Raw genomic sequence first — 26,934 nt, 5'->3', positions numbered from 1 at the left:
ATTGAACCCAGCCCCCTACTATTTAGTTTAAAGCCCTATCCACAGCCCTAGTTATGCAATTCACTCGGATCCAGGTCCCATCACGGTTCAGGTGGAGCCCTTCCCAATGGTACAGCTCCCTCCTTCCTCAATACTGGTGCCAGTTTCCCATGAACTCAAACCCACTTCTTCCACACCAATCCTTGAGCCACTCATTTAACTCTCTAATCTTCCTGATTGTATGCCAATTTGCATGTGGCTCAGATAGTAATCCAGAGATCACTACCTTTTTAGTTCTGCTTTTCAATTTAGTCCCTAGCTGCTCAAATTCCCTCAGCAGAACCTCTTTCCTCACTCTACCTATGTCGTTGGTACCCACATGGACCATGATCTTACCCCTCGCACTGCAAGTTCCTCTGCAGGTCACAGAAGACGTCCTGAACCCGAGCACCAGGCAGGCAACACAGCCTTTGAGACACTGTATCCTCGCGACAGAGAACTCTGTCTATTCCCCTGCCTATACTATCCCCAATTACCACTACATTTCTCTTCTTTCCCCCCTCTTGAATGGCTCCCTGAACTACAGTGCCACAGTTAGGTTGCTCATAATTGATTACATAAGTATTCGCCACCTTCAAGTCAGTATTTAGTAGGCACACCTTTCGCAGCAATTATAGCCTTGAGTATGTGAGGATAGGTCTCTATTAGCTTTGCACATCTGGACACTGCAGTTTTTTCCAATTTTTCTTTACGAAACTGCTCTAGCTTTGTCAGATTGCATGGGGATCGTGAGCCCTTTCCAAGTCCAGCCCAAATACTCACTAGGATTGAGGTCTGGACTGGCTTGTCCACTCCAGGACATTAACTTTGATATTTTTAAGCCATTCCCATGTAGTTTTGGCTTTATGCTTGGGGTCATTTTCTTGCTGGAAAACAAATCTTCTCCCAAGTCACAGTTCTCTTGCAGACTGCATCAAGTTTTCCTCCAGGATTTCCCTGTATTTTGCTGCATTCATTTTACCCTCTACCTTCACAAGCCTTCCAGCATGATGCAACCACCACCATGCTTCATGGTAGGGATGTTGTGTTTTTGATGATGCGCGGTCTTTGGCTTATGCCAAACATAGTGTTTAGTCTGATGGCAAAATGCTTAATTTTGCTTTCATCGGACCATGGAATCTTCTTCCATCTGACCTCAGAGTGTCCCACATACCTTCTGACAAACTCTAGCTGAGATTTCATGTGAGGTTTTTTTAACCATAGGACCATGAGACATAGGAGCAGAATTAGACCATTTGGCCCATCGAGTCTGCTCCACCATTCAATCATGGCTGACCTTTTTTCCCCTCCTCAGCCCCACTTTCTGGCCTTCTCCCTGTAACCTTTAATGATGTGTCCAATCAAGAACCTGTCAAGCTCAGCCTTAAATACACCCAACGACCTGGCCTCCACTGTCGCCTGTGGTAATAAATTCCACAAATTGACCACCTTCTGGCTAAAGAAATTTTTCCGCATCTCTGTTTTAAATGGACACCCCTCTATCCCGAAGTTGTGCCCTCTTGTCCTTGATTCCCCCACTATGGGAAACATCCTTTCCACATCTACTCTGTCTAGGCCTTCCAACATTTGAAAGGTTTCAATGAGATCCCCCTTCAACCTTCTTCTAAATTCCAATGAGTACAGGCCCAGAGCTATCAAATGTTCCTTGTATGATAACCCTTTTATTCCCAGAATCATCCTTGTGAACCACCTCTGAACCCCCTCCAATGCCAGCACATTTTTTCTACGATGAGGAGCTCAACACTCCTCACACTACTCAAGCTGAGGCCTCACCAGTGCCTTATAAAGCCTCAGCATCACATCCCTGCTCTTGTATTCTAGACCTTTTGAAATGAATGCTAACATTGCATTTGCCTTCCTCACCACTGACTCAACCTGCAAGTTAACCTTCAGGGTGTTCTGCACAAGGACTCCCAAGTCCCTTTGCACCTCAGATTTTTGGATTTTCTCCCTGTTTAGAAAATAGTCTGCACATTTATTTTTACTACCAAAGTGCATGACCATGCATTTTCTAACATTGTATTTCATTTGCCACTTTCATTCCCATTCTCCTAATCTAAGTCCTTCTGCATCCTACCTGTTTCCTCAACACTACCTGCCCCTCCATCAATCTTTGTATCATCTGCAAACTTGGTAACAAAGCCATTCTATTCCATCATCTAAATCATTGATATACAGCATACAAAGAAGCGGTCCCACCGATCTCTGCAGAACACCAGTAGTCACTGGCACCCAACCAGAAAGGAATCCTTTTATTCCCACTCGCTGCCTCCTACCAATTAGCCAATGCTCCAGCCATGCCAATAACCTTCCTGTAATACCATGGGATCTTAACTTGGTAAGCAGCCTCATGTGTGGCACCTTGTCAAAAGCCTTCTGGAATATACAACATCCACTGCACCCCCTTTATCTATCCTACCTGTAATCTCCTCAAAGAATTCCAACAGGTTCGTCATGCATGGATATCTGGAGAAGGCAAAACCTCAGAGTTGCTCTCTGAATAATACTTTGATAATAAAATGAACCTTTGATGCCCTCTAATATTAGATATTTCAACCCTGGGGAAAAGATACTGACTTTGTATAAGCCTCTCATGGTTTTATAAACCTCAATCAAATCTCCCTTCCTATTGACATTTAATCTATCTCATGCTCATAGCGACATCAAGCCCACAATGTTAGCATAGTGAAAAGCTCATTCACCCTTCTTTGAATTCTCCGTCTAGGCAAAGGCAGTAAGGAGTAGGAGAGAGGTGACCCACTCAGGACGGAGCCCCCGTGAGTTCAGTGTCTCTCCAGGCTGCAGGACACATCATGGGCGCCACTGCCTGAGTCACCGCATGCCCAACTGCGGGATGAAATCTGTCAGGTATGCTCACAGGCAATTTTCATTGTAATTACACCTTCCTTTGATTTGTTCAGCATCGGACAGTGACATTAGGACCACTGCATGTACAAGCATGGTTCAAGCACACCAAATAATTGAAAACAGAGGGTGGTAGTAGATGGAGTGTATTCTGCCTGGAGGTCAGTGACCAGCGGTGTTCCACAGGGTCCCCTAAATGACTTGGATGAGGACATGGAAGGGTAGATCCGTAAGTCTGCAGCTGACACAAGGGTTGAGGGTGTTGTGAATAATATAGAAGGTTGTTAGATGTTACAATGGGACATGGACAGGATGCAGACCTGGGCTGAGAAGTGGCTGATGGAGTTCAACCCGGAAAAGTGAGAAGTGATGCACTTTGGAAGGTTGAATTTGAGGGCAGAATACAGGGTTTAATGGCAGGATTCTTAGCCGTGTGCAGGAGCAGAGGGACCTTGGTGTCCACATCCATAGATCCTGCAAAGTTGCTGCACAACTTTAAGAAGGGAGCAAGGGAAAATGCTGGGAACTATAGACCAGTGAGTCTCACATCAGTTGTAGGAAAATTGCTGGAGAGAATTTGTAGGGATAGGATATATGAGCATTTGGAAACCCATGGGCTAATTAGGGAGAGGCAGCATAGCTTTGTGCATGATGGTTGTTCCTCACCAACTTGATTGAGTGTTTTGACAAGGTGATGAGGGAGATTGATGAAAGTAGGGCACTGGGTGTTGTCTATATTGCTCCTAATTGCTCTTGTGTATTGTCCACCAAAAATACATAAAGATTTTATTACTCAATTTTCGGACTTTCTCTTAAACACTATATTCATGTTTGCTGTCCCACTAAGCCTCTCGTAAGTGATTTTATGCATCTGGTTGAGACTTTTAATCTCGCTCTGCTTATCACCGGACACACTCACAAGCTAGGCCATGCACTCGACCTAGCCTTGTCATCTGGTTTCCCAATCTGCAGTGCGGTAACAATTGATGCTTGCCTGTCGGATCATAGCGCTGTTATGTTCGATGTATCTCTGCCTTTTTCCTCTATTAAATCTCATCTTCCTGTACATTGCTGTCGTTACATTAACTCTTCGACTGCCAATAAGTTCAATGACGCTCTCATAGCTGCTCCCAACACTTGCACGATTGAGGCTTCTCCTCCCCATCTCAGCACTGAGGAACTTTCTTCCCTATTCAATACCACCTGCTCCTCTATTCTGAATACTGTTGTTCCCCTTAAATTGAAAATGCCTAAGCCTAAAGGTCTGCCTTGGCTTCATGACACCACCAGAGCCCTGAGGAGGGAGTGTAGAATATCCGAACGAAAGTGGAAGTGTGATAAACTTCAAATTTCTTTTGAAATTTTGAGAAACAATCTTCACAAGTATCAGGAAGCAGTTAAAGCTGTGAGTGCAAAATACTTTTCTGACCCAATTTCTAACAACTTTCATAATCCCAAGGTCTAATTCAGTACCATAAATTCTGTCATTTGTCCCGCCCCCAATATCAGCTTAAATGTGTCCCCTGCTAAGTGTGAAGGATTTTTAAAATTCTTCATTAGCAAAGTTGAGGACATTAGAATGAACATTTCCACCCCCCCCCCCCCACCTGTGACCTAACTGCCTCACTGGTTTATTCATCTAAACTGGACTGCTGGACTGCTTCCAACTCATCACGCTTCCCTTCCTTACAAAGATTGTGTCCACCGTGAAACTTGCAAACTGCCCCCTTGACATTGTCCCCACTGCCCTCGTGAAGGATATCTTTGACATAGCCCGTCCCAGCATCCTCTCTATTATCAACAGCTCCCTGGCCACTGGTAGCATTCCAACCTGCTTTAAGTGTGCCGTGGTCCAGCCCCTCCTGAAAAAACCCCAACTTAGACCCTACCTTACCTAGTAACTATAGACCTATTTCTAAACTTCCATTCCTGGCAAAGGTTCTCGAAAAGGTTATTCTCAGTCAATTGCTACCCTGCCTACACCAAAACAACACCTTGGAAAGATTTCAGTCAGGTTTTAAGGCTTATCATAGCACAGAGTCTGCCCTGCTGAAAGTGTACAATGATCTCCTCCTCTCTACTGACTCAGGTGACTCTGCCATCCTAATTCTTCTTGACCTCAGCTCAGCATTCGATACTGTGGATCATGCCATTGTAATAGACCATCTCCAGTATGGGGTTGGTGTTGATGGCACTGCCTTGAACTGGTTCACATCCTACCTCAAATATAGAAGCTTCTCTGTCAACATAGGCAAATTTTCTTCTCCCCTGGCTAGTCTGTCCTGCGGGGTCCCACAAGGTTCCATCCCAGGTCCCATTCTTTTCTCTATATACATGCTTCCCCTCGGCCAAATCATTTAAAAATACAACATTTCCTTGCACTGTTATGCTGACGACCCACAGCTTTATCTCCCCCTAAAGCCAAACAACCAGTCAACTCTAGCCAGCCTCATGAATTGCCCTGAGGACATAAAGTGTTGGATGGTACAAAACTTCTTACAGCTGAATGAAGGCAAGTCTGAAGTTGTCCTATTTGGCCCCCCTGACTCCATCAAAGTGATTACCAACAGTCTTGGTAACTTGTCCACCCTTGTCAAACCCCATGTTAAATCCCTTGGTGTGATATTTAAGTTTGACAAGCAAATTAATGCAGCAGTAAAAGCTAGTTTTTTCCAGCTTCGTACTATTGCCAAAATCAAGCAGCTTCTCTCTTCCAAAGATCTCGAGAAAGTCATCCACACCCTTATATCCTTCCGCTTGGACTACTCCAACTCCCTGTATACTGAGATTAGTCAGTCGTTCCTGTCCCGTCTGCAACTGGCCCAGAACGCCACAGCCAGGCTCCTGACGGGTGCCCGGAGGAGGGACCATATTACTCCTATCCTGGCCTCTATCCACTGCCTACCAATACGGTTCAGAATTGATTTTAAGATTCTCCTATTTGTTTATAAAGCCCTAAGTGGGCTGCCCCCCCCCCTTAAATCACAGACCTTCTAACCCCTTATTCTACTGTAGGTTCCTGAGGTCGGCTGACTTGGGGCTCCTGGTTGTCCCGCGATCTAAACTTAAGCTCAGGGGTGACCGCGCCTTTGCTATTGTAGCCCCTAGACTGTGGAACAGCATTCCCCTCCCTATCAGATCTGCCCCCTCCATCAACTCTTTTAAATCCAGGCTCAAAACTTACTTTTATTCACTAGCGTTTGAATCCTCCTGATGTGGCTGATTTTTGGCTTGTGTCTAGGCCCTTGTGTAGTTTCTTTTGTGCCTATAAGCTATTTGCCTTGTTGGTTATGTCTGTGTTTCTTGTATTTGTGATTGCTCTGATCTGTGCAGCACTTTGGTCAACGTGAGTTGTTTTTAAATGTGCTATATAAATAAATTTGACTTGACTTGACTTGACTTGACTTTAGTAAGGCATTTGACCAAGTCCCTCATGGGAGGCGAATGCGGAAGATTAAGGTGCATGGGGTCGGTGGCAAATCGGCTGTTTGGATTCAGAACTGGTTTACACATTGAGGACAAAGGGTAGTGGATGAAGGGTTTATTCGCGCTGCCATTTGTAATGTATGTAAATGACATGGATGAAAATGTAGATGGGTGGGTTAGTAAATTTGTGGTTGGTACCAAAATTGGTGCAGTTGTGGATAGTGTCGAAGACTGGAAAAGAATACAGCATGATATAGATCAGTTGCAGGTATGGGCTGAGAAATACCAGATGGAGCTTAACCCACATAAACGTGAGGTTTTGCACCTTGGTACAGCAAGGCTGAGCAGAGAGATCTTGGTTTACAAGTTCATAGCTCCTTGAAAGTGGCTACAGGTCAATAAGGTGGTTAAGAAGGCTTGATTTTATTAGTTGAGGCATTGAGTTCAAAAGTCAGGAGGTTATTTTGCAAATTTATAAAACTTTGGTTGGGCCACATCTGGAATATCACATATAGTTCTGGTCACCCCACTTTAGGAAGGATGTTGAGACTTTTTGGAGAGGGTGCAGATGCTGCTTGGTTTAGAGAGCATGTGCTATCACGAGAGGCTGGATAAACTTAAGTTGTTTTCTCTGAAGTGACAGAAGCTGAGAAGAGATCTGATGAGAGGCATAGATAGAGTGGACAGAGAGCATCTGATTCCCAGGGTTGAAACGTCTAACACCAGAGGGCATGCATTGAAGGTGAGGGGGGTAGGTTCAAGGGGGATGTGAGGGGTAAATTTTTTACTCAGAGAGTTGTGGGTGCCTGGAATGCACTGCCTGATATGGTAGTCAAGGCAAGTACATTAGATGCTTTTGGAAGACTCTTGGATAGGCACATGGCTATAAGGTGTATGGAGGGATATGGACACGGTGTGGGTAGGAGGGATTAGTGTTTCGGTGTTTTTGATTTGCTTTTTAGCTGGTTTGGCACAACATTGTGGCCAAATGGCCTGTACCTGTGCTGTACTCTTCTATATTCTGTGTTTAAGTTGATAAGTTTGTTAAGAAAGCATTTGGTGCCTTGGTCCTCAAAGGATTGAGTTCAAGAGTCGTGAGGTAACGTTGCAGTTCTATAAAATCCTGGATTGACCACACTTGGAGTATTGCATTCAGTTCTGGTCACCTCATTATAGGAAGGATGTGGAAGCTTTAGAGAGAGTGCAGAGGAGACTTTCCAGATTGCTTCCTGAATTTGAGAGCCTGTGTTATGAGGACAGGTTGAGCAAGCTAGGATTTTTCTCTTTGGAGTGAAGGAGGATGAGAGGTGGCTTGATAGAGATGTACTAGATGATCAAAGCCAGAGATCAAGTGCATAGCTCAGAGACTTTTTTCCCCAGGGCTGAAATGGTTAATCCTAGAAGGCATAATTTTAAGGTGATTGGAGTAAATTGTAGGGGGAATGTCAGAGGTAGGTTTTTTACACAGAGTGTTGGGTGCATGGAATGCTCTGCCAGAGGTGGTGGTAGAGGCAGATACATTAGGGGTATTTAAGAGACTCTTGGAGAGGCACATGGATAATAGAAAAGTGGAGGGTTGTGCAGGAGGAAAGGGTTAGATTGATTATAGAGTAGTTTACAAGGTCGGCACAATGTCATGGGCTGAAGAGTCTGTACTGTGCTGAAACGTTCTACGTTGAAAGATGGGCAAAGGAAGGGAGGAACCAAGAGTATTTGTATACACAGACAACACCACCATCTGAGTAACAACTTTTTCAAACTCTAACCATTTCAACACTCTTGTGCACTTTGATTCTTCCATCTATATTCTGTCTGCCATGTTCCTGCCCATTCATGACTCCCTACAATTACACCAAGTGCATGCCTGATATCAGCAAAGGTTCAGACACACTAAAAAGTACTCTGCCAAAATGTGTCCATTTCAGTTTTACGATCTGCGCAGTTTGACTGGGAAATGCCTCACTGTGGCTGCCTGTCCAAGTAAAACTGCATCATGCAAAATGAGCATCTAAAAATGAATTCTATTCTCACCTGTGTGTGGAAAGCGGTTTCTTCAAATCGTTTCCGTCTACAGCTTTATTTAGGCTGCCACGCCATTCCATTACCAGGAATATGTGGGATGACAGGGGTGTGGTGGAAATGCTTTTCCAACCAATCTCCAGGTTACTGTATTTATAGTGAATACAAGCTGCTTGCCGCTTCTCAGTTATGTTAATAAATAAAACTGCCTACCTGCAAAGATAGTATTAGCAGTGTAGAAATCACAAAAACCGCAGATGCTGGAAAACAAAGGTAAAAAAACAGGTAATACTGGAAATACCTCTTCCTATAGATGCTGCCTGGCCTGCTGCATTCCACCAGCATTTTGTGTGTGTTGCTTGAATTTCCAGCATCTGCAGATTTCTCGTGTTTGCCTTTTTAATACTGGAAATACTCAGCAGGTCAGGCCTCATTTTCTGTCAGTCATCCTATGTACAGTCTGGTGTCACTTTATGGACATACGATTAATCTATGTATATATGCTAGCTGATGTATTTATACTTATTGTGTCTTTATTATTTTTGTGTTCATCTTATTGTGTTTGTGCCGCATCAGAGCTGGAGTAACAGTTATTTCCTTCTCATTTACACTTGTGTGCTGGAAATGACATTAAACAATCTTAAATCTTGAATTTGTGTCAAGAGAAGCAGAGTTAATGTTTCAAATCAAAGACTGTTTGTCAGCAAAGAATAAACATAAGAAATTCAGCAGATGCTGGAAATCCACAGCAACACACATAGCATGCTGGAGGAACTCAGCAGATTAGGCAGCATCTATGGAGGGGATTAAAGAGCTGACATTTTGGGCCAGGACTGGAAAGGAAGGGGACAGACGCCAGAATAAGGTGGGGAGAGAGGAAGGAGAACAAGCTGGCAGGTGATAGGTGAGACCAGGTGAGGGGGAAGATAGGTGGGTGAGGGAGGGAGTGATGAAGTAAGAAGCTGGGAGGTGATAGGTGAAAAAAGTGAAGGGTGAAGAAGAATGAATCTGATAGGATAGGAGAACGGAGTATGGGAGAAAGGGAAGGAGGAGGAGCACCAAGGGGAGATGATAGGCAGGTGAGGAGAGAGGAATGGGGTAAGAGGGGGACCAGGATGGGTCTTGGAAAAAAAGAGAAGGGGAAGTGGTAGAAATTTCTATATGTTAAAGAAATCAATGTTAAAGACGCTGTTAAGCTTCAGGAATGGGCGATAAGTATGCTGTTGTATAATCTACTATCTTCCAGTTATCTTTCTGGGAGTTATGTTGGCAATCCTGCAAAGATCTGTCAGGCTATGATGTGATTAAATTGAACATGAGTAGATGGACATTCAGCTGTTTATCCGTGAGATGGAAACAGTTGTTTGAAACTGATTTGTGCTGGAAGAAATGTGCCTTGTAAAATGAAATAAGAAAAAAATGTTGCCTGGTCCGATTGCATTCTTCCACAAAGAATTATTTTTGGCAGTTATTGTGTTAAAATCAGTATTCAAAGATTGGTTAATTTCAATGATATTTGCATGTCACATTGTAGTATTTAGGATGTCTTTCTTATTGCTTTCACTGCTAGTGAAGATAATTCTTACATTTGTGAATTTGACTGCAATAGCTGCTTGCTCTGCCAGCACCAGCCACAGCCCATGAGTGAGTAAAAAGGAATCTGAATGCAGAGGATTGATTGGGAGTTATACTGCCCTGAGATCTCTCAGCATGTCTGCCAAAGACTTCATCCTCAAAGTGCTTGCAAGCACACGCCTATTACCACAATGGAATTGCCAACTGAAAAATAACTTCATCCACATTTGGCATGTAGGACCACTGCTGAAATTACTGCAAATTTATTCAGATTTAAAATGATTTCAATTCATATACTTTCTGGACAAAATTATAGTTAAACCTGTGGGTTAGAGTCATAATTCATTACAGCACAGAACCAGGCCCTTTGGCCCATCTAGTCCATACCAAACTTGGATTCTACCCTGTCCCATCAACCTACACCTTGATATAGCCCTCCATACCTCTCCCATCTATGTAGCTATCCAAACGTCTTTTAAACATTGAAATTGAACCCACATCCACCAGTTGTACTAGCAGCTCATTCCTCACTCCCACCACTCTCTGAGTGAAGAAGTTCCCCTCATGTTCTCCTTTAACATTTCACCTTTCACCCTTAACCTTTAGTTCTAGTCTCACCAAACCTAAGTGAAAAAGTCTGCTTGCATTTCAATACAAGCAGACTTTTTCAATACCCTCATAATTTTGTATACCTAAAACTCAAGTGTTCTGAAATTCAAGGCCATTGGTCAGACCGCATGTGGAGTATTGTGAGCAGCTTTGGGCCACTAATCTATGAAAAGGTGTGTTGGTATTGGAGAGGGTCCACTAGAGGGTCGCAAGAATGATTCTGAGAATGAAAGGGTTAATGTATGAGGACCACTTGCTAGCTCTGGGTCTGTAACAGAGTTTAATAAAGGTTTGACCAGAGGCCAACCTGGACATTAGAAGTTTGGAGAAGAGGGGACTTCAATCAGGTCCAGCGCCTGAGGATAAAAGGCAGGAGTGGTTTGTGGCTGTGTAATAGAGCTTTGACCAGCGGCCAGTCAGTGTCTGGGATTGATTGGTAAGAGCAAATTAAAGTAAGGCAGGGGCAGGAGTAGTGGCCATCACCTGAGTGGACAGAGTCAGAGCGGTGAACTTGAGGCTTTAGCTGTTCGTGGCTTCTGTGAAGAAAGGCTTCACTCAGAGAAAGCAAAGGAACAAAAAAGCTCAAGTTTTTTCATTCTCTTTATATCTGCTCAGCTCGGGACAGTAGGGATGACAGGCAGGATGGTGAAATGCTCCTGGTGCAGGATGTGAGAAGGCAGGGGGACCTCCAGTGTCCATGATGACTACAACTGCAAGAAGTGTATCCAGCTGTAGCTTCTAAAAGACCGTGTTAAGGAGTTGGAGCTGGAACTAGATGAACTCCAGATCATTCGGGAACCTGAAAGGGTGATAGATACGACATATAGAGAGGTAATTACACCCAAAGTGCAGAATACAGGGAACTAGGTGACAGTCAGGTAGGGGAAAGGGGTTAAAGAGCCAGTACAGAGTACCTTTGTGGCCATCCCCCTCAACAACAGGTACATCACTTTGGATACCATTGAGGGGGGTGTGGAAACAGAGGAGAGTCACAGTGGTCGGGGCTCTGGCACTGTGTATGCGTCTGAGACGCAGAATACACACACTGTGGTGTTAGGGGATTCGTTAGTAAGGGGAATGGACAGAAGGCCCCACAGAAGAAGTTCTCAAATGACAGGTCTAGGCAACTGTGACTGACATGGGAAGTTAGAGACTGCATAAAAGCCAAGGAAAGGAAAGGGCATATAGGGTAGCAAATGTGAGTGGGAAGTTGGATGATTGGGAAGCTTTTAAAATCTGACAAAAGGCAACTAAAAAAGCTATAAGAAGAGAAAAGATGAAATATGAAGGCAAACTAGCCAATAATATAAAGCAAGATACTAAAAGTTTTTTCAGTTATACAGTATAAAGAGTAAAAGGGAGGTGAGAGTTGATATTGAACCACTGGAAAATGACGTTGGTGAGGTAGTAAAGGGGGGGGGGGGTCAAAGAAATGGCAGATGAACTTAATGAGTACTTCAGAGGTTTCAAAGGTACAATTAATGTCAGAGAAATATATACAATATACATCCTGAAATTCTTTTTCCTCATGAACATCCATAAAAACAGGAGTACTCCAAAGAAAGAATGACAGTTAAATGTCAAAGTACCCCCCAGCACTCCCCACCCACGCATAAGCACCAGCGAAGAAACGACCCCCCCACCAGCAAAAGAGCATTGGCACCCCCACCGAGCACTCACGTGTGCAGCAAAGCATCAATAAAGACACAGACTTGCAGTACCCCAAAGATTACTCGTTCACCCAGTAATTCGACATACCACAGGCTCTCTCTCTCTCTCTCCCTAATAAGGGAAAAAGAGGTATTCCCGTTTCACAGTGAGAGGGGAGACATACAAACAACTCGCTGATTTATGATGTTAAAAATCTGTTGTGTCGCTTCTTCTGAACTCTGTGCCCAAATAACTCGGGTCTCTGGGCACACAGCCAGCAGCCAGGTTGCTACTTTTGATCTCTGTCCCAACGACACACCAGTTTCCTGCGGTGATGCCAACCTCGAGTCTGCCTGCCTCCAGAGCCACGAAATTCCAGAACCCTGAAGACGCATTAGTCTGCCAGTGGAAGACAATGGCAGTGCACCAGGGGTCCGGGAGTGTCGGAGCAGGGGTGAATGCCATTGCTATTACAAAGGAAAAAGGAGTGGCAGTGGTTATCATTTACTTGGATTTTCAGAAGGCATTTGATAAGGTGCCATACATGAAGCTGCTAAACGAGATAAAATCCTATGGTGTTACAGGAAAGATACTGGCATGGATTGAGGAATGACTGACAGGCAGGAGTCAGTGAGTGGGAATAAAGGGGCCTTTTCTGTTTGGCTGCCAGAGATTAGTGGTGTTCCTCAGGGGTGAGCATTGGGACCGCTACTTTTCACATTGTTCATCAATGATTTGGATAATGGAATTGAAGGTTTTCTGGTGAAGTTTGCAGATGATATGAAGACAGGTGGAGGGCTAGGTAGTGCTGAGGAAGCAATGTGATTGCAGCAGGACAGACAAGTTGGAGGAATGGCAAAAAAAGTGGCAGATGGAATATAGTGTGGGGAAATGTATGAAAATGCATTTTGGTAAAAGGAACCAAAGGTACAGACTATTATCTAAATGGGGAGAAGGTTCGGAGGGACTTAGGAGTCCTTGTGCAAGACTCCCAGAAGGTTAATTTACAGGTTGAGTGTGTGGTAAAGAAGGCAAATGCAATGTTGGTATTTCTTTCAAGAAGAATGGAATATAAAAGCGAGGATATAATGCTGAAGTTTTATAAGACACTAGTCAGGCTAGACATGGAGTATTGTCAACAGTTGTGGGCTCCATATGTCAGAAAGGATGTGTTGTCATTGGAGAAAGTCCAGTGGATATTCACGAGGATGATTCCAGGAGTTAACATATGAGGCGTGTTTAAGCAGCTTTGGGCCTGTACTCACTGGCATTTAGAAGAATGTGGGGGGAATCTCATGGAAACTGACCGAATGTTGAAAGGACTAGAAAGGATGGATGTGGAGAGGATGTTTCCTAAGATGGTTGTAACCAGAACTGGAGGGCACCCCCTCAAAATTGCGGGGCAACCTTTTAGAATGGAGGTAAGGAAGAATTTTTTGTACAGCGAGTGGATTTAATGAAATGTTTTCGCTCACAGAACGGCCACTCGCTGGATTTTTTTTTTTGTTTTTGGCACCATTCTTTGTAAACTCCAGATCAGAGTCTGTTGTGCGTAAAAATCCCAGGAGATCAGCAGTTTCTGAGATACTCAAATCGCCCTGGGCGGCCCCTAATTAATTAGCTTGTTTATTTCAGCTTCTTTCTTAAAGAGGTGCCGGACGCGCTCCAGCTAGCACTGCACCCCTGTTTCTTTACCAGAGAATAATAAATCTGTGGAACGCTCTGCCACAGACTGTGGTGGAGACCTAGTCCATGGGTATATTTAAGGTGGAAGTTGATCGTTTACTGATCGGTCAGGGCATCAAAGGACATGGTGAGAAGGCAGGTGTATAGTGTTGATGGGATGATGGAATGGCGGAGCAGAATCGATGGGCTGAATGGCCTAATTCTGCTCCTATGTCTTATGGTCTTATGGACGAAGGTTCTGTGGGCGAGAGCGAGATTCCTGGATGGTATGTTGCCTCCCTGGTGCCAGGATACAGGATATCTCGAATTGATTACTCAGCACTCTTAAGTGGGAGGGTGAACAGCCAGAAGTCATGGTCCATGCAGGTACCAATAGCATAGGGAGGATGAGTGACAAGGTTCTGCATGAACAGTACAGGGAGTTAGGTGCTAAGTTAAAGGGCAGGACCTCCCGGGTTGTTGTCTCAGGATTGTTACCAGTTCCATGTGCTCGTGAGGCCAGAACCAGGAAGATTAACAGTTCAATACGTGGCTAAGGAGTTGGTGTAGGAGGGAGAGCATAAGATTTTTGGATCATTGGGCTCTCTTCCAGGGAAGGTGGGCTCTACAGAAGGGACGGTTTGTACCTGAACTGGAGGGGGACTAATATCCTAGTGGGAAGGTTTGTTAACGCTGCACAGTGGGGTTTAAACTAGAGTTGCAGGGGGATGGGAACCAGAGCGCCAGAACAGTTAGTGGATAAGTTGTGGAGGCAGATGTTTGTAAGACCTCAGACAAAGTTAAGAATCAAAAGCTTAAGCATGGTGCGACTAGTGTCCTGAGCTGCGTGTATTTCAATGCAAGAAGTATCGTAGGAAAGATGGATGATCGTGCTGAAGATGAGGTAGCTGGTTTACAAACAGAGGCAATGTGTAGTGAGGAGAGGCTGTTGATCGGGCAAAATTGCAGTCAACAGGATGAGTTACAACGTAAAAGCAAACAAAATCGAAAAGAGTGAATACAGGATGGAAGGTGTTATATTTGATTGTGCACAGCATATGGAATTAGATAGATGAACTTGCAGCACAGTTGCAGATTGGCAGATGTGATGTTGTAGGCATCACTGAATCATGGCTGAAAGATTACAGCAGGGAGCTTAATGTCCAAGGATACACATTGTATTGGAAGGACAGGCAGGAAGGCAGAGGGGGTGGTGTTGCTGTGTTGGTATAAATGATTGGAAATCATTGGAAAGAGGTGACGCAGGGTCAGAAGGAGTTGAATCATTGTGGATAGAGCTAAGCAACTGCAAGAGTAAAAAGACCCTGATGGAAGTTGTATACAGAATCCCAAACAGTAGTAAGGATTTGGTCTACAAATTACAAAGGGAGATAGAAAATGCATGCCAAAAGGCAATGCTACAATTGGGACTTCAATAGATAGGTTAAGTGAGTGGGCAAGGGTCTGGCAGATGGAATACAATATTGGTAAATTCACGGTCATTTGCTTTGAAAGGAAAAATGTAAGAGCAGATTATTATTTAAATGGTAAAAAGTTGGAGCATGCTGCTGTGCAGAGGGACTTGGGAGTGCTTGTGCATGAATCACAAAAGATTGGTTTGCAGGTGCAGCAGGCTACCAAGAAGGCAAATTGGATTTTGGCCTTCATTGCTAGAGGGATTGAATTTAAGGGCAGGGAGGTTATGCTGCAACTGTACAGGGTACTGGTGAGGCCGCACCTGGAGTACTGCGTGCAGTTCTGGTCTCCTTACTTGAGGAAGGATATACTGGCTTTGGAGGTGGTGCAGAGGAGATTCACCAGGTTGATTTCAGAGATGAGGGGGTTGAACTATGAGGAGAGATTGTGTCGCCTGGGACTGTACTTGCTGGAATACAGAAGAATGAGTGGAGATCTTATAGAAACATATAAAATTATGAAAGGAATAGATGAGATAGAGGCAGGAAAGTTGTTTCCACAGATAAGCGAGACTAGAACTAGGGGACATTAGCTTGAGGTTTGGGGTAGTAGATTTATGATGGAGATGAGGAGGAACTGCTTTTCCCAGAGAGTGGTGAATCTGTGGAATTCTCTGCGCAATGAAGCAGTGGAGGCTACCTCAGTAAATATACTTAAGACAGGTTGGATAGATATTTGCATAGTAGGGGAATTGAGGGTTATGGGGAAAAGGCAGGTAGTTGGAGATGAGTCCATGGCCAGATCAGCCATGATCTTATTGAATGGTGGAACAGGCCCGACAGGTCAGATGGCCGACTCCTGCTCCTATTTCCTATGTTCTAATGTTCAATATGTAGGGAATTGGGTAAATAGATTGGGAAAATCAGGTTGGTGCTGGATTCCAAGAGGGGGAATTTCTAGATTGCCTGTGGGATGGCTTTTTAGAGCAGCTTGTTGTTGTGCCCACCAGATGATCAGCTATTCTGGATCGGGCATTGTGCAATGAATGAGAATTCATTAGAGAGCTTAAGGTAAAAGTACCCTTAGGGGCAAGTGATCGCAATATGATTGAACTCACCCTGAAATTTGAGAAGGAGAAGCTAAAATCAGATATATCAGTATGGCAGTGAGGTAAGGGGAAATACATAGGCATGAGAGAGGACTTGGCCAGAATTGATTGGAAAAGAACAATGGCAGGGATGATTGCACAGCAGCAGTAGTGGGAATTTCTGGAAGCATTTCTCATAGATTATAGAAACTTATGGAATAGTACAGCACAGTACAGGCCCTTCAGCGCACAATGTTGTGCTGACCGTCAAACCCTGCTTCCCGTATAACCCCCCCCCCACCTTAAATTCCTCCATATACCTGTCTAGTAGTCTCTTAAATTTCACTAGTGTATCTGCCTCCACCACTGACTCAGGCAGTGCATTCCACGCACCAACCACTCTCTGAGTAAAAAACCTTCCTCTAATATCCCCCTTGAACTTCCCACCCCTTACCTTAAAGTCGTGTCCTCTTGTACTGAGCAGTGGTGCCCTGGGGAGGAGGCGCTGGCTGTCCACTCTATCTATTCCTCTTAATATCTTGTATACCTCTATCATGTCTCCTCTCAACCTGCTTCTCTCCAAAGGGTAAAGCCCTAAATCTCTGATCATAATGCACACTCCCTAAACCAGGCAGCATCCTGGTAAATCTCCTCTGTATCCTTTCCAATGCTTCCACATCCTTCCTATAGTGAGGCGACCAGAACTAGACACAGTACTTCAAGTGTGGCCTAACCAGAGTTTTAAAGAACTGCATTTCGGAAGACATTTGTTATATACATCCCACAGGGGAAGAAGTATTCTCAAGGAAAGATGACACAACCATCAAAGCCCATATAAAAGCCAATGAGATGGCATATAATTGAGCAAGAATTAGTAGGAACAGAGTATTGGGAAGCTTTTAAATACCAACAGAAGGCAACTAAAAAGTTATTAAGAAGGTAGAGATAGAATATGAAAGTAAGCTAGCCAGTAATGCTAAAGGGAATACCAAAAGTGTCTTCAGATGCACAAAGTGTAAAAGAGAGATGAGAGTGGATAATAGACCACTGGAAAATGATGCTGGAGAGGTAGCAATGGGGGACAATGAAATGACAGACGAGCTGATTAAGTATTTTGCATCAGTCTTCACAGGTGTTGGGGGCATGATGTGTGTGCTAACTAGAGAGAAGGTTCTTGGGAAACTGAAAGGTCTGAAGGTAGATAAGTCACCTGGACCAGATGTTGTACACCCCAGCTTCCCGAAAGAGGTGGCTGAAGAGATCATGGAGGCATTAGTAATGATCTTTCAAGAATCACTAGATTCTGGAGTGGTTCTGGAAGACTGGAAGATTGCAAATTTCACTCCAATCTTCAAGAAGGGAAAGAGGCAGAAGAAAGGAAATGATAGGCCTGTTAGTTTTACCCCAGCGGTTGGGAAGATGTTGGAGTTGATTATTAAAAAGATGTCTCAGGATACTTGGAGGCACATGATAAAATAGGCAGTTTGGTTTCCTCAAGGAAAAACTTTTCCTGACAAATCTGTTGGAATTCTTTGAAAAAATAACAAGCAAGCAGGATAGGCAAAGGGGAACCGGTACGTGGATTTTCAGAAGGCCTTGACAAGCTGCCACACATGAGGCTGCTTACTAAGCTACGAGTCCACAGTGTTACAGGAAAGATTCCAGCATGGATAAAGCAGTGGCTGATTGGCAGGAGGCAAAGAGTGGGAATAAAGGGAGCCTTTACTGACTGGCTGCCGATGACTAGTGGTGTTCCACAGGGGTCTGTGTTGGGACAGATTCGTTTTACATTATATATCAATAATTTAGATGGTGGAATTAATTTCTTTGAAAAGTTTGCAGACAATATGAAGATAGGTGGAGGGGTAGGTAGTTTTGAGGAAGTAAAGAGGCTACAGGAGAACTTAAATTAGGTGAATGGACAAAGAAATGGCAGATGGAATACAATGTCTGGAAGTGTATGGTCATGCACTTTGGTAGAAGAAATAAAAGGGTTGAATATTTTCTAAATGGAGAAAAAATTTTAAAAACTGAGGGCAAAGGGACTTGGGAATCCTTGTGCAGGGTTTCCTAAAGGTTAATTTGCGGCTTGAGTCTGTGACAAAGAAGGCAAATGCAATGTTTGTGTTCATTTCAAGAGGACTAGAATATAAAAGCAAGGATGTAATGTTGAGACTTTATAAAGCACTGATGAGGCCTCACTTAGAGTACTGAGAGCAGGTTTGGGCCCCTTACCTTAGAAAGGATGTGCTGAAACTGGAGAGGGTTCAAAGGAGGTTCACGAAAATGATTCCAGGATTGAATGGATTTTTATATGAAGAGCGTTTGATAGCTCTGGGCCTGTACTTACAAACACTTGGAAGAATGAGGGGGATCTCATTGAAATCTATCAAATATTGAAAAGCCTAGATAGAGTGGATGTTGGGAGGATGTTTCCTATAGTGGTCCGAAGTCTCAGACCGGGGCATAGCTTCCGAATAGAGGGGTATCCATTTAGAATGGAGATGAAGAGGAATTTATTTAACCAGAGTGGTGAATCTGTGGAATTTATTGCCACAGATGGCTGTGGAGGCCAAGTCATTGAGTATATTTAAAGTGGAGGTTTTTAGGTTCATGATTAGTCAGGGTGTCGAAGGTTATGGGGAGAAGTCAGGAGAATGGGATTGAAAGGGATCATATACAACCATAATGGAATGAAGGAACAGACTTGATGAGTTGAATGACCGAATTCTGCTTCTATGTCTTACAGTGTTGTGGTTTTATATTGACTGTGCGATAGATCATTGACCTTAGAAACCCCAATCTGAACTTCAGACTTTATTACTGTATCTTTAACTAATGCTACTGTTTCCATATTGGCTTCAAACTCAGACTCGACCTCTACCTCAAATGCATCTACTGCCGAAGCCTTTATCCATGCCTTTGTTATCTTTCAACCTGACAATTCTGGCACACTCCTGATTCAAGTCCGATATTATACATTCTATTCATTTAAGGTAATTCTAAACCTGCTGTAATCAAATGGCTCGACCAAATGCATGACAAACTGTGGACCACAAATCTTTGGTCCTATTGTCGGAATCGGGTCCATCATCTTTGTTGTGTGCAATACCCTGAGCTGCTTCTGATGTCACGTGCCATGAGTAGAACTGGTTGCAGAGTAGCATCGAAGACACTGGGAACCGCTGGAGATGGATCATCTACTCTGCGTCTGTGGCTGAAGTTGTGGTGAGAGTGGATTTGCCTGACGACTGGCACTTTTCAGGCTCAGGCTGAGATGAAGCATCTACTCAGCACCTCTGTCTGAAGGTTTGTGCAAGTGCTCCCACTTTCTCTTCTGCAGAGATGCTGGGCTCCCTCAAAGCTCAACATAGAAATAGAACATCACAGCACAGTACAGACCCTTTGGACCACAATGCCGTGCTGACCTTTTAGCCTACTCTTAAGGTCAATCTAATCCTTCCCCACTACGTAGCTCTTTGCATTTCAATCATCCATTTATTTATTTGGAGATATCACGTGGAAAAGGCTCTTACGGCCCAGTGAACCCAGCATCCCACCTATTAAACCTTAGCCTAATCATGGGACAATTTACAATGACCAATTAACCTACTAACTGATATATCTTTGGATTACAGGAGGAAACTGGAGAACCAGGTAGAAACCCACGCATTCACGGAGTTTCTTAAATGTCCTTAATGTATCTGCCTCTACCATCACCCCGGCAGGGTGTTCCACACACCCACCATTTCCCGGGTGGGGAAAAAACTGCCTCTGACATCCCCTCTATACTTTCCTCCAATCACCTTAAAATTATGCCCCCTGGAATCAGCAATTTAAGCACAGGTTTGTTAGAGCTTTTGGGGAGGGTTTAAACTAACTTGGCAGCTGGCTGGGAACCAGAGTGATGAGACTCAGGATAGGATGAATGCTAAAAAAGTAAAGATAGCGTGCAGTGAGACTGTCAGGAAGGGCAGGCGGTGATGGGACACAGTCACAGCCAACTGTGTGAGTATTAGTACATTAGAGATGCATAATCAAAAAAGGTAGCAAATACAGTACTCAAGGTATTGTATCTCAATGCGTGGAGTATAAGAAATAAGGTGGATGATCTTGTTGCACTACAGGTCGACCTTCACTAATCCGGCACCATTGGGATCTGAGGGGTGCCGGATTAGTGAAAATGCCGAATTACAGAAGGATCACATTAAGCATAATCAGTGCCGGATTTTCGAAGAAACCAGATTACAGGTAATCGGATTAGTGAAGGTCGACCTCTATTACAGGTTCTCAGGAATGATGTTGTGGACATCACTGAATTGTAGCTGAAGGATGGTTGTAGTTGGGAGCTGAATGTCCAAGGTTACATGTTATATCTGAGGGATAGGAGGGTAGGCAGAGGGGGTGGCATGGCTCTACTGGAAGAGAATGACATCAAATCAGAAGAAAGATGTGACATAGGATCAGAAGATGTTGAATCCTTATGGGTTGAGTTAAGAAACTGCAAGGGTAAAAGGACCCTGATGGCAGTTATATACAGAACTCCCAACACTGGCTGGGATGTGGACCACAGATTACAACAGGAAATAGAAAAGGTGTATCAAAAGGCCGATGTTATGGGAGATTTCAACATGCAGGCCGATTGGGAAAATCTGGTTGGTAATGGATCTCAAGATAGTGAGCTTGCTGAATGCCTAAGAGATGGCTTTTTAGAGCAGTTTATCATTAAGCCTACTAGGGGATCAGCTATACTGGATTGGGTGTTATGTAATGAACCGGAGGCAATTAGGGAGCTTCAGGTAAAAGAACCCTTAGGAACCAGTGATCACAATATGATTGAGTTCAACTTGAAATTTGATAGGGAGAAAGTAAAGTCTGACTTAGCAGTATTTCAGTGGAATAAGGGAAATCACAGTGGTATGAGAGAGGAGTTGGCAGAAGTAAATTGGAAGAAGCTGTTGCCAGGGATGTCAGCAGAGCAGCAATGGAATGCGTTTCTGGGAAAAATGAGGAAGGTGCAGGACATGTGTATTCCAAAAATGAAGAAATACTCAAGTGGTAAAATGGTACAACCTTGGTTGACGAGGGAAGTCAAAGTGAATGTAAAAACAAAAGGAAGGGCATACAACAAAGTAAAAATTAGTGGGAAGATAGAGGATTGGGAAGTTTTTAAAACCCTACAGGCAGAAACTAAAAGAACCGTTAGAAGGGAAAGGACGAAATATGAAAACAAGCTAGCAAGTAATATCAAAGTGGATATTATTTCAAGTATGTAAAAAATAAAAGAGAGATGAGCGTGGATATAAGACCACTAGAAAATGAAGCAGGAGAAATAATAACTGGGGACAAGGAGCTGGCAGAAGAACTAAATGAGTAATTTGCATCACTCTTCACTGAGGAAGACATTAGCTATGTGCCAGATGTTGTAGTGTGTAAAGGAAGAGAAGTGGATACTGTTACTATTACACGGGAGAAGGTGCTCAAAAATCTGAAAGACCTAAAAGTACAAAAGTCACCCGAACAAGATGAACTGCACCCTAGAGTTCTGAAAGAGATAGCATTAGAAATTGTGGCAGCATTAGAAATGATCTTTCAAAAATCAATGGACTCTGGCATGGTGCCAGAGGACTGGAAATTGCAAGTGTCACACCACTCTTTAAGAAAGGCAGAAGCCAGCAGAAACGAAATTAAAGACCAGTTAGCCTGACCTCAGTGGTTGGGAAGATGTTAGAGTCAATTATTAATGACGAGGTGGTGGAGTACTTGGTAACACAGGACAAGATAGTACAAAGTCAGCATGGTTTCCTTCAGGGAAAATCCTGCCTGACGAACCTTTTGGAAATCCTTGAGGAGATTACTAGTAGGATAGATAAAAGGGATGCAGTAGATGTTAAATATTTGGACTTTCAGAAGGCCTTTGACAAGGTGCTACACGTGATGCTGCTTATTAAGTTAAGAGCCCATGGTATTACAGAAAAGTTACTAAGATTGTTAGAGCATTGGCTGATTGAAAGGAGGTAGCGAGTGGGAATAAAAGGATCCTTGTCTGGTTGGCTGCCAGTGACTAGTGGTGTTCCACAGGGATCAGTGTTGGGACCACTTCTTTTTATGATGTATATAATGATTTAGATGATGAAATAGATGGTTTGTTGCCAAGTTTTCAGATGATACGAAGATTGGTGGAGGGGCAGGTAGTGTTGAGGAAACAGGCAGGATGCAGAAGGGCATAGACATATTAGGAGAATGGGCAAGAAAGTGGCAAATGAAATATAATGTTGGAAAATGCATGGTCATGCACTTTGGTAGTAGAAATAAATGTGCAGACTATTTTCTAAATGGGGAGAAAATCCAGGAATCTGAAATGCAGAGGGACTTGGGAGTCCTTGTGCAGAACACCCTGAAGGTTAATTTGCAGGTTGAGTCAGTGGTGAGGAAGGAAAATGCTATGTTAGCATTCATTTCAAAAGGTCTAGAATACGAAAGCAAGGATGTGATGCTGAGGCTTTATTAGGCACTGGTGAGTGCTCACCTTGAGAATTGTGGACAGTTTTGGGCTCTTCATCGTAGAAGAGATGTGTTGGCCTTAGAGAGGGTCCAGAGGAGGTTCACAAGGATGATTGCAGGAATGAAAGGCTTATCATACGAGGAACGTTTGATGGCTCCTGGGTCTGCACTCGCTGGAATTTAGAAGGATGAGGAGGGATCTCATTGAAACCTTTTGAAAGTTGAAAGGCCTAGACAGAGTAAATGTGGGAAGGATGTTTCCCATGGTGGGAGAGTCTAGGACAAGAGGACACAGCATCAGGATAGAGGGGAGTCCATTCTAGACAGAGATGCAGAGAAATTTCTTTAGCCAGAGGGTGGTGAATTTGTGGAATTTGTTGCCGCTTTCAGCTGTGGAGGCCAGGTCATTAGGTGTACTTAAGGCAAAGATTGATAGGTTCTTGATTGGACATGGCATCAAAGGTTACGGGGAGAAGGCCGGGAACTGGGGTTGAGGAGGAGAAAAAAATGAATCAGCCATGTTTGAATGGCAGAGCAGACTCGATAGGCCAAATGACCTAATTCTGCTCCCCTGGTCTTATAGTCTCCCACAACAGAGCAAATCAGGCTGTAAATCAACCTGACCCCTCCCTCAACAAAGCAAATCAGGTCACTGGTCAATCTGACCCTTCTTTACCACAACATAGCCACTGATTTGCCAAGGTTCAATTCCACTCGAATTGGAATTGGTTTATTATAGTCATATGTATCGAAATATAGTGAAAAGCTTGTCTCACATACTATTCATACAGATGAAATCATTACACAGAACACTGAGGTGGTCTGAGATAAAATAATAACTGAATGCACAATAAAATGTAACAGATATACAGTAGATTAAGCACAAGAGATTCTGCAGGTGCTAGAAATTCAGGCAATACACACAAAAAGCTGGAGAAACTCAGCAGATCAGGCAGCATCTATGGAGAGTAATAAACAGTCCACATCTTGGGCCAAGATCCTTCTTTAGGACTGGAAAGTTACAAGATCATAATGAGGTAGATTTTTTTGGGTCAAGAGTCCATTTTATCATACTAGGGAAACATTTCAAGGGTCTTATAACAGTGGGATAGAAGGTCAGAATCAGAATCAGGTTTATTGTCACCGGCATGTGATGTGGAATTTGTTAACTTAGCAGCAGCAGTTCAATGCAATACATAATCTAGCAGAGAGAGAAAAAAAATAAAATAAAACATTATAATAAATAAACAAGTGAATCAATTACATATATTGAATAGATTATTTAAAAATGTGCAGAAACAGAAATACTGTATATTAAAAAAGTGAGGTAGTGTCCAAAGCTTCAAAGTCCATTTATGAATCGGATGGCAGATGGGAAGAAGCTGTTCCTGAATCGCTGAGTGTGTGCCTTCAGGCTTCTGTACTTCCTACCTGATGCTATCAGTGAGAAAAGGGCATGCCCTGGGTGCTGGAGGTCCTTAATAATGGATGATGCCTTTCTGAGTCACTGGTCCCTGAAGATGCCCTGGGTACTTTGTAGGCTAGTGCCCAAAATGGAGCTGACTAGATTTAAAACCTTCTGCAGCTTCTTTCGGTCCTGTGCAGTAGCCCCTCCATACCAGACAGTGATGCAGCCTGTTAGAATGTTCTCCACGGTACAACTATAAAAGTTTTTGAGTGTATTTGTTGACATACCAAATCGCTTCAAACTCCAAATAAAGTTTAGCCGCTGTCTTGCCTTCTTTATGACTACATCAATATGTTGGGACCAAGTTAGATCCTCAGAGATATTAACACCCAGGAACTTGTAGCTGCTCGCTCTCTCCACTTCTGATCCCCCTATGTGGATTGGTATGTGTTCCTTCATCTTACCCTTCCTGAAGTCTACAATCAGCTCTCTCGTCTTTCTGACGTTGAGTGCCAGGTTGTTGCTGCGGCACCACTCCACTAGTTGGCATATCTCACTGCTGTAGGCCCTCTCGTCACCACCTGAATTTCTATCAACAATGGTTGTATTGTCAGCAAATTTGTAGATGGTATTTGAGCTATGCCTAGTCCAGACATCCCACCCTGCAAAAACCCATTTCAGGGAGGTAGCACCATCAATTTGCGGGAGACTTTGGGAGAGGTGGGATGCCTGCAATAGAGTAGCAGCTAACCAGCTAGTTTAAGTAACGTTAGCTATGCTAGTTAACGAATGACACCTGTTAAACTTACCTCAACATGTCTTTTACAGTCTTAACCCACCATGGGCAATAGAAAAGTCACTGTTGCAAACAGTGCAGTGAGAAACACTGTCATTATTTTTGACTCCTATTAGGCAGGAGTACATCTTAGTGTAGTCTGGGGTGATGTACGTTTTATATTTTTTTGTAACACTCTGCCATGGCGCGCTGTCGCTCTCTCTCTCGCTTGCTTGCTCTCGCAGTCTCTCTTGCTTTCTCTCACGCTCTCTCTTGCTCGTGCGCTCTCACTTGCTCTCTCTCTCTCTCTCGTGCGCTCTCACTTGCTTTCTCTCATGCTCTCTCTCTCGCTTGCTTTCTCTCGCGCTCTCGCTTGCTTTCTCTCGCGCTCTCGCTAGCTTTCTCTCTCGCGCACGTGCTCTCTCGTGGTTGCTCTCACGCTCTCTCTTGCTTTCTCTCGCTCACTCGCTCTCAAAAAAATTGATTTCCGTGATATTGTATATAATTTGCAGGCATTAGGAAGCCACTATTCATATGCGGGAGGCTCCAGGAACTTCCGGAAGAGGTGGGATATCTGTTAGTCACACAGTCATGTGTATACGGAGAGTAGAGCAGTGGGCCAAGCACACACCCCTGAGGTGCACCAGTGTTGATCGTCAGTGAAGAGGATATGTTATCACCAATCCGCATAGACTGTGATCTTCCAGTTAGGAAGTTGAGGATCCAATTACACAGGGAGGTACAGTGGCCCAGGTTCTGCAACTTCTCAATCAGGATTGTGGGAATGATGTTAGTAAATGCTGAGCTACAGTCAATGAACAGCCTCCTGATATAGGTACGTAAACAAGAGGAATTCTGCAGATGCTGGAAATTCAAGCAACACACATCAAAGTTGCTGGTGAACGCAGCAGGCCAGGCAGCATCTCTAGGAAGAGGTACAGTCAACGTTTCAGGCCAAGACCTTTCGTCAGGACTCACATTAGGGAAGGGTCTCGGCCCGAAACGTTCACTGTACCTCTTCCTAGAGATGCTGCCTGGACTGCTGCGTTCATCAGCAACTTTGATGTGTGGCTCCTGATATAGGTGTTTATGTTGTCTGGGTGGTCTAAAGCCATGTGACGAGCCATGAAGATTGCATCTGCTGTTGACCTATTATATTGATAGGCAAATTGCAATGGGTCCAGGTCCTTGCTGAGGCAGGAGTTCAGTCTAGTCATGACCAACCTCTCGAAGCATTTCATCACTGTCGATGTGAGTGCTACCGGGCGATAGTCGTTAAGGAAGCCCACATTATTCTTCTTTGGCACTGGTATAATTGTTGGCTTTTTGAAGCAAGTGGGAACTTCTGCCTGTAGCAGTGAGAGGTTGAAAATGTCCTTGAATATTCCCGCTAGTTGGTTGGCACAGGTTTTCAGAGCCTTAGCAGATACTCCATTGGTTCTTGAGCCTGGTTAGTTTGTGCTGTCAGGCTTTTGTATCTTCTGCCAGATGGGAGAGGGGAGAAGGGAGAATGTCTGGTGCAGGTGGGGTTGAGTCTTTGATTATGCTGGCTGCTTCAGTGAGGCAGTGAGAGGTGCAGAGTCATGGAGGGGAGTTTGGTTCCTGTGATGTGCTGAGCTAAGCCGTGTCCACAGCTCTGCGCTTTCTTGTGGTCACATGCAGAGCAGTTGCCGTACCAGTCTGTTCTGCATCCTGATAGGATGCTTTCCACGGTGCATTGATAACAATTAATGAGGGTCAAAGGTGACACGCTTTAGCCTCCTGAGGAAGTAGGTGCTGTTAACATGTCTCAGATAATTAAAGAAATTATTGAGCTATTACAGTCCAAATTAAAGATGATCAAGTTAATAATGTGCTTGATTTTGTCAGCCCTCAATGTTAATCTACAGTGATTCT

At 43.8% G+C, this 26,934-nt stretch overlaps 1 protein-coding gene across 3 annotated transcripts in view; it reads left to right on the top strand.

Moving 5' to 3' along the window:
* The window catches only part of LOC140194525 (zinc finger and BTB domain-containing protein 7C), a 261,687-nt gene that overhangs the window by 182,393 nt on the left and 52,360 nt on the right, over positions 1-26,934 (top strand). The window contains exon 2 of one of the 3 annotated variants that reach the window (XM_072251732.1): positions 2,765-2,907. The exons of the other annotated variants lie outside the window; for them this stretch is intronic. Coding sequence (XP_072107833.1) covers positions 2,879-2,907 — 29 coding nt within the window. The 5' untranslated portion in view covers positions 2,765-2,878. The remainder of the gene's footprint in view (positions 1-2,764; positions 2,908-26,934) is intronic. 3 annotated transcript variants of the gene reach the window in all.

The sequence above is a fragment of the Mobula birostris genome, chromosome 3 (assembly GCF_030028105.1).
Source record: "Mobula birostris isolate sMobBir1 chromosome 3, sMobBir1.hap1, whole genome shotgun sequence".
NCBI lineage: Eukaryota > Metazoa > Chordata > Chondrichthyes > Myliobatiformes > Myliobatidae > Mobula > Mobula birostris.
This window is presented reverse-complemented; position numbering and strand designations above follow the sequence as displayed.